The sequence below is a fragment of the Gouania willdenowi genome, chromosome 1 (genome assembly GCF_900634775.1).
Source record: "Gouania willdenowi chromosome 1, fGouWil2.1, whole genome shotgun sequence".
NCBI lineage: Eukaryota > Metazoa > Chordata > Actinopteri > Blenniiformes > Gobiesocidae > Gouania > Gouania willdenowi.
This window is the reverse complement of record NC_041044.1, coordinates 14,701,714-14,714,389: the sequence shown is the minus strand read 5'-3', so window position 1 is coordinate 14,714,389 and position 12,676 is coordinate 14,701,714. Positions and strand designations below refer to the sequence as shown.

General features: G+C 36.3%; 1 protein-coding gene across 9 annotated transcripts in view; it reads left to right on the top strand.

Moving 5' to 3' along the window:
* LOC114464332 (cytochrome P450 3A40-like) overlaps positions 1 to 12,676 on the top strand; it is a 36,442-nt gene that overhangs the window by 2,170 nt on the left and 21,596 nt on the right. For 4 of the 9 annotated variants that reach the window (XR_003674179.1, XM_028448389.1, XM_028448445.1 and 1 more), the window contains 3 exons: positions 1,167 to 1,278; positions 9,036 to 9,113; positions 9,274 to 9,351. The exons of 2 other annotated variants lie outside the window; for them this stretch is intronic. Coding sequence is in view for 5 of the 7 variants with exons in the window: in XM_028448389.1 (XP_028304190.1) it covers positions 1,193 to 1,278; positions 9,036 to 9,113; positions 9,274 to 9,351 (242 nt within the window). In the remaining 2 variants the exon portion in view is untranslated. Of the gene's footprint in view, positions 1 to 1,099; positions 1,279 to 7,625; positions 7,770 to 9,035; positions 9,114 to 9,273; positions 9,352 to 12,676 lie in introns of those variants that run through there. 3 more of the 9 variants (XM_028448399.1, XM_028448426.1, XM_028448418.1) reach the window with 3 other exon arrangements.

The window sequence follows — 12,676 nt, the reverse complement described above, 5'->3', positions numbered from 1 at the left end:
ATGATTTCCTTCACTCATAATTTTAACAGTTTAGACGTTTAAATGTATTAAATATAAAAATCACAAATAGAATCGCAATCGCGATATTGGTCCGAGAAATCTCAATTAGGTTTGAAGTCAAAATCGTGCAGCCCTCGTCCCGTACCCCTTTAGACATTTAACTTGAAGCCATGTACCCCCTACTCCTGCACACTTCAGAAACATAATAATGTAATGCAGGGTTTTTCAACCTCGGGGTCGGGACCCAATGTGGGGTCGCGTGAAATTCAAATTGTGTCTCCTAAAATGTCTAATAATTTTGAATAATAAAACTACTGATTAAAAATGTATTTTTCAAAATATTACACCACACACACAAAACAATCTTAAACTGTATTCTATACTTTCACTTTCTCAACTATAAATCTAGTTAAAACAAGAAGACATAGGGGTCTATTGTCCCGTCTGGACTTAAGCACTATTTTGCGCGCCTGTAGTTATACTGTTCTCTCCTAACGCGTATTCTCTGGTCCAGGTTCCGGACATGCCCACCGCACGTAAGGAGCCAAAATCGCAAAGGAGGCGATGATGTCATTTTTTGGGCTGTGCCGCAAAATGTCACAAAGTGCCGTGAAGTGTCGCAGTCTCGTGAAGTTTCGCAAAGCTGTGTGTATACTGTTTTCAGCAGACATTAAAGGGGACATATTCTGAAAAATCCACTTTTGCAGTTTTTTGATTACAAATGAGATAACTTGAGTCACCGCCGGCACACAAAATGTGAAATAAATCCATCCAGTCGTTTGTTTGTGGTCTGTGTAAGTCTTACAACACAGAGAAAATTGCTCCATTTCAAATGTTCTACATTTGTGACGTCACAAGTGAAATCGGGTAAGAAAATACCCTCCTTTCCGCTGGTATCTCCACCCATGGTCTCCACTCCCAACCTGATGAAAACTTTTGCAAAGTCCGCCAGTGTTTTTCTTGTTAGCGAGAGGGGTTTGGACTTTTCTATATTTCCCACAAAGTATTGCCGGCGGCAATTATGGAAGGCTTCATTTACACGCGAATTGTTGTTGATCATTCATCCAGTGATAATGCCGACAACGTGTGCTATTTTCAGCTGCCACAATCAAGGTGGGAGAGATACAGCTATCTTTTATCGCATCCCTAAGGTTATTTCTGGACAGGGGGAAGCGGCTGAACAGAAGAGTGAATGGCAAAGGCGAGCATGGATTCCTGCAATCAACCGATCCGATGTGACGTGCTAACTTTGTGTTTGTTCAGATCATTTCATTTCAGGTAAGCTAAATGACATCCCCACTTTGCATTAACTTGATGTGCTTGGTCGAAGAACATTGATAGTAGTTGTATTGATAAAAAATATTGTAGCCAGTGTGTATTTTGTTTCATCTGACAACCCCGTTTTGTTTTAAATCAAAGACAAATCAAAGAACTTTGATAGTGACAGTAGTTTAATTTGTGGGTAGAGCTGGTCAGTCTTGGTAGTAAGAAGCCGTTCATTTAAAGATTATATAATTTGTTTGTGATAAGCTTTGCAAAGAGTAACTGAGTTCAGCATGTAAGGCCAGTCATTTAACAGTTGTGTGTACAGCCTGATTTAAGGTTCAGTGTCTGGACCTATGCCGGGGGCGTGCCGTCAATGTGACGTGGAGGTTGGCCTATTTACTTCCGCGTGGAGGGAAGGCCTCGCTATTGGCCGTCCTGCCGCCAGGGGGTAATGGCTGTGTGTGTTGATCTATAAATGCGTCATAGTTTATCTTCCGGTAACATTTTTTTTACAATGGCGTCCCAGATGCAGTTGTGAGATGGCTTCACAATTGTCTGTAAGACAATTTGTGGTACATTCATGTTGTCATATTTTTGTCAACTAGTTTAGTGTATATGTATACATTCTGTTTTCCTTTTTTTTTTTTTATAGTTTTAATAGTTTTCATAGATTTGAATATGTATATATTGTTATATTGTGCCATTTCCTTTCTTGTAACATGTTTTTCCCTCTTTCTATCGGTACTGTGTACATGCCCATGTGTATGTAAATATATATATATATATATATATATTTTTTTTTTTTCTGCTGCTGAAACTGCAAATTTCCCGTTGTGGGACGAATAAAGGACATCTCATCTCTCATATCATAATATTGTGCTTTCCTAGACCAGCAAGTCTACAACTACCGCCATTCCAGGGCTAGACAGGTGATAGAGAAGACGTTTGGCATCATTCTTGGGAGACCAATAGAGTTCCTGCCTGAGAAAGCGGTGGACGTAGTAAAAGCCTGTGTGATCCTACACAACTACCTCACCTACACATAGTGCTTCTCCAACTTCTAAAGCTTAAATCACTTCAGTTTGAGACAAATGGAGCAGTGATATTGCTTGCAGCATGTTGTGCAGAAGCTCACCTCAGGTTTCAAGTTGCTGACAATAATAGAAATATGCATCTGAAAAATAAAAACGTTTAAAACATTAAGCATCAGCGAGTTAAATAGGTTCATTTGGAAAAAGTTGCTTTAATTCTATAATAACACATAAAGAGAGAAAACATAACATTTGGTGAGAGAATATTTTTTATGTAACAATCAACCCAAAACCTTCAAATCTACATTTAAAACGCATGAAGTGGCAATTTACATTACGACAAACCTCTGCTAAATAAGACCAACCATGCCATCCTTTTTTAATGGACACAAAAATACAACAATAAATCAAACTACAGATTTTTATATTTCCTGGTAAACTGTGAAACCATTGTTATAAATACGCACTAGTATACGACTGTTATTACAATTAAATGATATCAAAATTAACCCTTGCTACTAAATTCAATGTCATGACAAATAACAGAAAGTTTTTCCATTTTATCTATTTGAATAAAACTAAGCCACGTTAGCTTGGCCTTATAAATATAAAAAATGCTTTGTGATAGTGTAATTATTGTATTTTACATCGACAGATCATCTGAAGAAACTAATAGATGATAGATACAGTAGATATATAGATATTGAGATAAACTGCAGCTTTGCTCAAATCTCCATCTATTCTGATTTATAGGAGAATAATGACACCATTCATGTCTTTATCTGAGGAGGAATGGAAAGCTTTGTCTCACGGTCATTTGCTTTATATCTACAACACAATTATCTAATATGTTCATTTAATTTCATGTGTTTTTAACGCTTTCGAACTGATGTTTAATGATTTAATGTAACTTACAGAAAAATCCTTCATTTTCACTTTAATTTGAAGCTAACGTGACGTCATTTAACCACATTCACTGTGATTAAAATTCAGTTTAATTTAGACTCATACAATTCCCTCAACTCATTTATTAAAACTAGTTGACTAAGTACAGTTTGTTGGTTTGCCACTTTGGATAACTCTTCTGACATAAAGTTAAGCGAGAGTTTTATTTCCTCCAGCTCCTCAACCTGTGCCTTCCTATGAAGCATAGTGAGTGCTAGTATTAGCCTGGGAGTACCGTGATCAGTAGGTGTTGTAGCAGTTGCTGACTTACTAGCCAGTTCTAGTCAATGGATTTTGTAGCAACCCCGGTCTCCTTCCTCCTTTCACTGCTGTATCTTGGCCTTTGTGTTTAACATTTGGATTAAATTTTTTGGATAAATGTTTAATTTAGATTAAACACTTAGATTTAGATTTAACATTTAGCATTTATATTTAAATGCTAAACATTTACATTTAACATTTACATTTAATTATTTGTTAAATGTGTATTTAGATTAAACATTTAACATTTTGATTTAAGCTTTTGGTTTAACATTTAAGATTTGTCATTTAGATTTAATATTTAACATTGAAATTTACTATTTAATACTTAGATTTAATATTTACATTATGTTTTTACGAGAAAAGTAAATATCACAAACGTCACAAATATTGCAGTGGTCAAAAGTAACAGAAAAAATAACATATGACAAAAAAATTCAACATTTAGATTTAAATTTAACATTTAGAGTTAGATTCAACATTTAAAATTTAGATTCAACATTTAACATTTAGATTTAGATTAAACATTTAAGATTTATATTTAACAGTTAGATATAAAATTTACATTTAAGATTTACCTTGAGGATTTACATTGAAGATTTCACATTTAAATTCAAGCTTTCGATTTATCATTTAAGATTTATCATTTAGATTTAATATTTCAGGTGACCCCATGGTAGAAAAACTCTGTAATAAAGCAATCAGTGTTTGAAACCGTATTTATGAATGTTAGGAAGAGTATTAGTACGATGGAGCATTGTTGTTAGTAAAAAAACAACAAAAAAAATCAGTTTTCCAAATTAATTTTTTTTTTTTTTTAATTCGTTTTCCAAATTAATTGTTTGTTTTTTATTCGTTTTCCGAATTAATTTAGAAAAAAATCTGTTTCGTTTTCCGAATTTTTTTTTTCATCTGTTTTCCGAATTTTTTTTAATCCGTTTTCCGAATTTTTTTTTAATCCGTTTTCCGAATTAATTTTTTTTAAAATCCATTTCCCGAATTAATTTTTTTAATCCATTTCCTAAATTATTTTTTTTTTTAAATCCGTTTTCCGAATTAATTTTTTTAAATCCATTTTCCCAAATTAATTTTTTTTAATTCCGTTTTCCGAATTAATGTTTTTTCCAATGCTTCATGGTAGGATTTAAAAAAACAAAACAAAAAAAAACATTAATCCGGAAAAATTATTAAAAAAAAATGTAATTCAGATTTAGAAAAAAATGAATTTGGAAAACGGATTAAAAAAAAAAAAAAAACGGAAAACGGATTTTTTTAAAAATTAATTTGGAAAACTGATTTTTTCTTCTATTTTTTTTACTGACTGCTATGCTCCATCGTAATTATAGGCAACCCCATTTTAATTTCAGGTGATACCACATGGGGTCCTGATTCTAAGGTTGAAAAAGAAAATGGTAATAACCTAATGACTTCATATCCATTGCTTGTATTTTAAATATGTTGTACTATATTTTAGTGGTTTATTGAATATTGTGTTTGTGACATTTTTGCGACAATTTAGGGGCGGCTGGTAATTTTTTATCTTATTTTTTTAGGGGGAGGGGGGTATAACTAACACACACACAAAGCAAACATGTACAAAGGTTAATAAAAGGTAAAGATAGAACGATTAGAATCATGGGAATTCTGGCCACCTACTTAAGACTTGGTGGCAGTAAAATATAGTCTTCGAAATATTTTTTATTTTTAAAAACTGAATTTCCAATTAAGATTTGACGTGCAAAAGGAATGTTCCAGCATTTAAATGTGCAAGATTGTACGTAACAAAATAACATATTGCCTAAAAAAGATGTGTTTTATAGCTCACCTCTGAAAAAGTGAGTAAGCAGCAGATTTCCCTGATTTCTCCTTCTCTCCCTCTCCTGTCTTTCTTTTTTTGCATTCATGACCTGGTTTTTCTTTCTTGTGGAAAAACATACTGCTGTGTGTCTATCTCCTGCTCCTTGTTACATCCACAGCTGCAGCAGCAGCAGCACATGTGGGTCAGACCTTTTCTACTGTTTTAAAGGGGGTGGTAGCTAGAGCCTAATGCAGTGTAAATCATTGTTTTAGTGCCAAACTGTGCTTAACAACCAGCTTATTTTCACACAGGACCCTTATCATTCCAATATAAATTATCTAAAAATGTTTAAAAAGCATTTTCGTACATATTTACAAAAGTATTTATGAAAGGTTACTCAGTACCTTTACCCCCTCTTGCGACACTCCTGCACAAAACCGAGTAAATTTCTTCCACATAAAGTAAAATTAGACTTTTAAAAAGGCTGGTTAACTAGTAGTTTTATATCTACTTGATTATTTCATGAAGTTACCTCAAACACTAATTTATTTATAGGTGTTTGTCAAAATAAATAGTTTTTTTTTTTTTATTTTTTTTTTTTATTACACATTATATATAAGATGGATCCTATTCAAGTCACATATTCTAAGATGTGTTTATTAACACAACAGGAAAATTGGATGAAATAGTTTATTAACTTAATTTGTTCACTATGGGGCAGAAAAACACTGTCACAATCAATGAATATGAACTACATTGAATAAATAATGAATAATAATAATACAATGCGTTCTATATGGGTGTTTTTTTTATTTTTAAGTAAGTAAAGGGACAGCTTTAGAAAAATCTTTCAAAAGGTTTTTTATAAATTACTGCTGAATGAAAGTCAGTTTGAACACATTTTAACAAGTGAATTAATTTAGTTTTTTCCCCCTAAATTATTCACTATATTTAACTTTCTTTTTACAGAGTGATCAAGAGCATGATGAAGCAGTTTTAAAAATGGCCATGCTAGAGTGTGTGACTTTTACCCAGTAACAGTGAGAAAAAAAATGGTGAATTTGCTTGTTAGTTCAATATTTAGTTTACTTGTGACATTTAAATTTAACATTTAGATTTCGTTTATACATTTAACATTTAGACTTAACTTTCAGATTTTGATTTAACATTTAGATTTATTGTTTAGTTTACATTTACATTTAGATTTAATGTTTAGTTTACATTTACATTTATATTTAACATTTCATATTTAGATTGAACATTTAACTTTTAAATGTAACATTTCGATTTGATTTAATACTTATGTTAAATTTTTACAAGAAAAGTGAATATCACAAATTTCACAATTATTGCTGCTAATCTGGTCAAAAGTAACATGAATCACAATCACATATATTTTTAAATGTGGTTTGCTGCTAAATGTTTATTTTATCATGCACAACTTTACAATCGGTGTCAAGAGCATGATGAAGCAGTTTTTTTTTTATTAATGGCTGTGCTGGAGAACCTGAGTGTGTGACTTCTACCCAGTAACAGTGAGGAAAAAAATCCCATTGGCTGAACAGGAGGCTGATGGTCACGTGACGCCTCTGTGTGTTTTGGGAGCGCACAGTGTTTGATCCAGAGGAAAGTCGTGATGAGAATTCCGGCTCTTTTTTGAGAACCACCTCTTTGGGCTCGGCTCACTAAAAAGGCTCCCAAGTGGCTATTCAGATTTTATGGTGCTTAAATAATTTGTCACCAAAAATAATGTAAAATTATGCGCAATATGAATTACTAATGTAAAAACAAAACAAAAACAAGCACTGTATCAAATGTTTATTATATACTGTAAATGCACCTTTATTTATATACTCAATAAAGTGATCGATAAAAAATAATTATAAAGTGCAAAAACAAATAACTTTAGTTAAGATTGGCATTCAGGAAAACCGTGTGCCTCAGCTTTGAGGGGTCGGTCCTATTTCTTCTCTCTGTAACGATGCTGTAACAACAGTTGTAGACACCCTGGCACCTTCATTAATATCAGGTCCACTTGCTTGTCTTTTTTCTTCCCATTGCAATCAATGAACAATGAACAGTTCTCATATCATGTGCCTGTGCAAGTGGTTTGTGTTGTGGTCCTCGCTCTCTTTGTCTCTCTTCTCCCTCCTTCCTGTCTATGTGCTTGAGGTGTGTATGTGTGTATCTCTGCTCAGCGCACGGAGCGCCGCAGACAGAGACGTCACCCACATATTGACCAATCAAATGTGGCTTGAAAAGAATGGGGAAAAAAAAAAAAGAAAAAAAAGCGGCTCCCAATCAGGCTGGCTCCCGTAGTTCACGTCAAAGATCGGCTCTTTTAGAGCCGTTTCGTTCGCGACCGACACATCACTACAAGGGTATTCCAGAAAGTGGGTTATGTTCAAACTCTGAGTATGTTCAGGCTCAAATGAGGAAACTCTGAGTATCTCATTCCTAAACGCGAGGTATGTTCTTCTCTGAGTATGTTTCCATGGCAACATTGTCCGTGAACTTAACCTAGTTGCTGGCGGGTTTTATCAAAGAAACCCTGGGTTTCTGCCTGGCTCTGCCCACCTGAACACCGCTTCTGAACACATTAATGTACCTAACACTCTTCTCTGACACATATTACTAACATCACACACCATAGACGTGCTCACATCATTACTAATTTTGTGTTGCTTTACGTTCACACTGAAGTGGCGTTCAGTGTGAACTATTATGTCTTGATTTTATTTGTCATTAATCATTAATAGCCTCTGTAAAAAAAAAATAAGTATTTATTTCAATATATATATATGTATTTTTTTTTTTTAAAGCTATAAGGGGCCATTGCAAAAGAGTCAAAGGGCCACATTAGGCCCCAGAACCACAGGTTGCAGACTTCTGTCCTGGGAGAACCGCAGCTGAACATCTGGCCTGGCATCATAGTCCATCAGTTTTGGTCCCTCCATGCTGATTATGATGAGCGTGTATGCTCTATCACTGCGTTCGGCTCGTTCTTCCTTTTTACTGCTGCCCTCAATGTGAGCACGCTCTGAAGGGCTCGTTATGTCTGGCTCCGTTCGCTGACTGCGTGCACTCCAAAGGTGTGCATCGGTGTTTATACTTGGTGCATTGACCGTTGCATTACCCACAGCCAAGTTGCGTGAGCGCGCACCGGCTTCTCACCCGCAGCACTGCGGTCAAGCCAGCCTCCACTCCGAAATCCTCGGTCAACCTAACCGCCAGCCAATTTGCAGTGCCTGTTTATAGACGGTTTTACGGTAATCCCACAGTGCAGGTAGAAAGAGAGAGAGAAAGAGAGAGGGAGAGAGAAGTGCACTCTGTGGGACGTGACGAAACGCTCAGTCGCTCTGTATAAAATAAGGACACCATACGCACTACGGATGCGACCAGATAAAATTTTCACTCGCACATACTGAAAAAATACTTGCATATGCGACCATTTTGGTCAGAGTCTCGAGCCCTGAATTACTTAATTCCATTAAGTTGTACTTAAGATATGTTTTTAAGTTATGCTTACTTATAAACAAATATAGTTCAATTTACTCAAAAATTATTAGAAGTTACTCAAAAAGGAAGAACATGTTGCACCAACTTGACATAATTAAGTTAATTGAACTTTTTCTCTAACTTTGAGTATAAACTACTTAATTTTTTTAATTACTTTGAATGTTCGGGTTTACAGTGCTCATATTCTTCAAACACCAGCTTATTTTACTCATCAGGGTGAATGAATCAATCTCTTCCGGGTGGTTTCCATGGCAGCTCCATCCATTGATTATGGCTTTTTATCGCACGTGCACGTAAGTAACCCAAGGTTTACATACTCAGGGTTGATTGACCCACTTCATACCAGCTGTAATGAAATCAGATACCCAGAATTTCCCATCACGGGATATGTTGACCCAGAGTTTATGAATAAATTCAGAGTTTGTTAACCCTCCTTTATGGAATACCCCTCAGGAAAGAAGTCAGTGCTCACCTCCTCTATGAACACCTTCATCTTTGTGTTTCTCCTGGGAACGTCCGGCGTGACCGCAGGTCAGTCCACATTAATTTTCACACTTTGTTTGACGCTCTCTGATGGTCACTTCCTCCACTTTACAGCCTGGAGTTAGACTCACTTATTCACACTGGGACAACTTTACACCTACAACATCTTCTCTTTTTCATCACTTTCACATGATTTATTATTTTATTTTTTAATGCTTTCAAACACACGTTTATCAACGAGCCCGCGACAAACTTTCACTTTTTTCATTTTTAACTTGCGCAACAAAGCTGCGTGCCACGTGACGTCATTCAACCACATTCACTGATAATAAAGTTCAGTTTAATGCACACTCCGAAACACAGAAATACCAAAATTAGATGATTGATTTAGATGTTTTTATGAATCAATAAAAAATGTTAAAGACAAGTCTTTTTTTCATGTTCATTTTTAGTTTTTAATATGTAAACTCATTTAATCATACTTTTAAAAGTTTATATCTGCAGCAGAATGACCTTCTTTGAGTCAGTGTCTCATCAATAAAAAAATACTTTCATTTTCATGATCAAACTATAACTTGATGCGCGTCATCATCATTCCACCACATGAACTGACAATAAACTGTAGTTATCATTTTCTCTTCACTGAAAAAAAAAAGTTAATGTAGACTTCTGACTTAAATGTGATTTTAAAGCCAAAAAAAATAGCTAGAAAAAGAAAAAAAAGTTTGATGAAAACACTTTTGTTAAAGTTTGATTCATATTTTTATTTCAAATATTCAAAGAAATACTCAACTGAACCAACAAAATAAGAATAAACACTTCAATCATTCAGTTTGTGGTAAAACGTTTATTCTAATGTATTAATTCTCTCCTCCATTAAATAAAACAGTTGTTATGACTTTTTAGTGGACATGTCACGAGGTGACGCTGTCCTCTTTGATAATGACACCAAACGAAGCCAAGCAGCTTCCTGCATTGTTACAATAACATTGTTAATGAGTCAGAACAATCTCATGACTCTTTATTGCTGGCTATGTATTTCCACTGGCTGGGCTGAGAGGACCTACGGATTCTGTTTACACGGTTGCTAACATAGACATAAAATCTAAGTATCTCGTGATAGATATAGCCTAGAGCAACTTTACTGTCCATATAGAATGTGGCGTTGTCTAGTTCAATGTCTAGTTCGTCTGAGATTAGATCTGCAAGCTCTACTGCTAACACAGCAGCGCTAAGTTCTAATCTTGGTATGGTCTGATCAGGGCGTGGAGCTAACTGTGCCTTACCTATCACAAAGCCAACTTGACAGTTTCCTACTGTGTCTGTAACTCTAAGATAGGCTACTGCTGCTATGGCTGTAGTAGATGCGTCAGAGAAAACGCAAAGTTCTTTCTTGGTAGCAGCAGAATTTGAGATGTCTGTGTACACCCTGGGAGTTGACAGCTTTGACAGTTCTTTGAGTGAGTCTCTCCAGAGTGTCCAAGTTTCTTCTATTTCTGGGGGCAAGGGAGCATCCCAGTCCACATTCCCAACTGTGAGTTCGTGCAGAATAGACTTTCCCTGTATAGTGACTGGCGCGACATAGCCTAGTGGATCATAAAGGCTGTTTATTGTTGATAGAATACCTCGCCGAGTGAAGGGTTTAGTCTCATGTCTTAAAGGTGAAGCAGTCTTCTTTAACGTCCCAAAGAAGACCAAGACTACGTTGCATCGGAACAGAATCCGTTTCAAAGTCCAACTCTTTTAAGTCTTTTGCATGGTCTTGGGAGTGGAAAGCTTCTAACACTTCCTTTTTGTTGGCTGCGATTTTGTGTAGTCGCAGGTTTGATTTTGAAAGTGTGTCTCAGGTTCTTTGTAAAAGAGACAGCTTGGTCAACAGTGGGCAGGGATATCAGTCCATCATCCACATAGAAGTCACGTGTGACAAACTGTTCAACATCTGGATCACACTCACAGCGTAGGATGGACTGATGCAAGCCATATATAGCAACTGCCGGAGAAGGGCTGTGAACAGTCATTCTGTACTCAATAATATTTTCAGAAAGATCATTGTCACGGAACCACAAGAAGCGCAAATAGTTCCTGTCTTCAGCTCTGACGTTAAAACAATAAAACATTTGTTCGATGTCTGCAGTAAATGCAACTGCTTCTTTCCTGAAGTGGATGAGGACTCCGAGGAGTGAGTTGTTAAGGTCTGGTCCAGTTAACAACACGTCGTTTAGTGAAACGCCTTCATGCTTGGCGCTGCTGTCAAAGACCACTCTAATCTGCTTAGGTTTTTGCGGGTGATAAACCCAACAGTCTTCTCCGCCTTTTAAAGGAGGAACTATTTCTGCATGATCATTTTTGAATATTTTGTCCATGAAGCTAATGAAATGTTCCTTAATTTCCTTTTTCCTTGGAAAGATGCGGATAAGTGACATGAGGCAATTCAGTGCTTGTGGCCTGTCATTTGGTAGTTTTTGATGCTGTGTTTTGAATGGCAAAGGATCTGTCCAATCACCGTCTTTGTCCTTGGTTAGTCCTTCCTCCATTTTTTTCAGAAATGTATTGTCTTGAATAGAGGGTGAGATGTAATTGTCAAGTCTGGCTTGTTTGAACACATTACATCCTAAGTGGTCTGTTTCACAAGTGGAGCTGTCATGGAGCTGAGTGCTGCATTTGTAAGGGATTTGCATGTCACAGTGTTTTTCTTTTACATTGAATACATTTGGGCACGGCTCAAACATTGTGGGGCGGCCTTTCTCTGTTGCGTTAGTGAAGAGAGTTTTTACTGCCAAAGTTTTGTGGACGTCACCTAAACACACGTTTCCTACTACGACCCACCCTAAGTCCAATTTTTGCGAATAGGGTGCGTTGTGAGGGCCACTTATCTGCTTGCGGACTTTGTGTACTCAACGTCCCGTCCAAGGAGCATAAGTATTTGTGCGTTAGAGTCCAGGTCAGGGATGAGATGAGCAACTGACTTTAGGTGACTGTGATGCAGAGCTGCACTTGGAGTTGGAATCTCAGCTCTCTCATTGAGAATATTTTTACATTCAATGAGGCTTGGCAGTGGGTTTTGGAGTGTGCCATCTAAAGATTCCACTACATAACCAGTAGTAGCTCTCCTACCCATAGTCTCATTAACACCTGCGCATGTTCTGAGTGAATAGGGAGAACTAGGACCGCAGTCGTGAAACATTTCAAAAAATTCTGGGCGGACAAATGATCTGTTAGTCTGTTCATCATGAATAGCATAGAGTTGTACTGCTTTGTCTGGTGAGCATGCAGGGTAAACTTTCACAAGACAAATTTTAGAGCATGATCTACCTGCCTCATGCTCACCACAAACCTGAGTGCATTTTCATGTGATCTCATCCGGCTGTGTGTT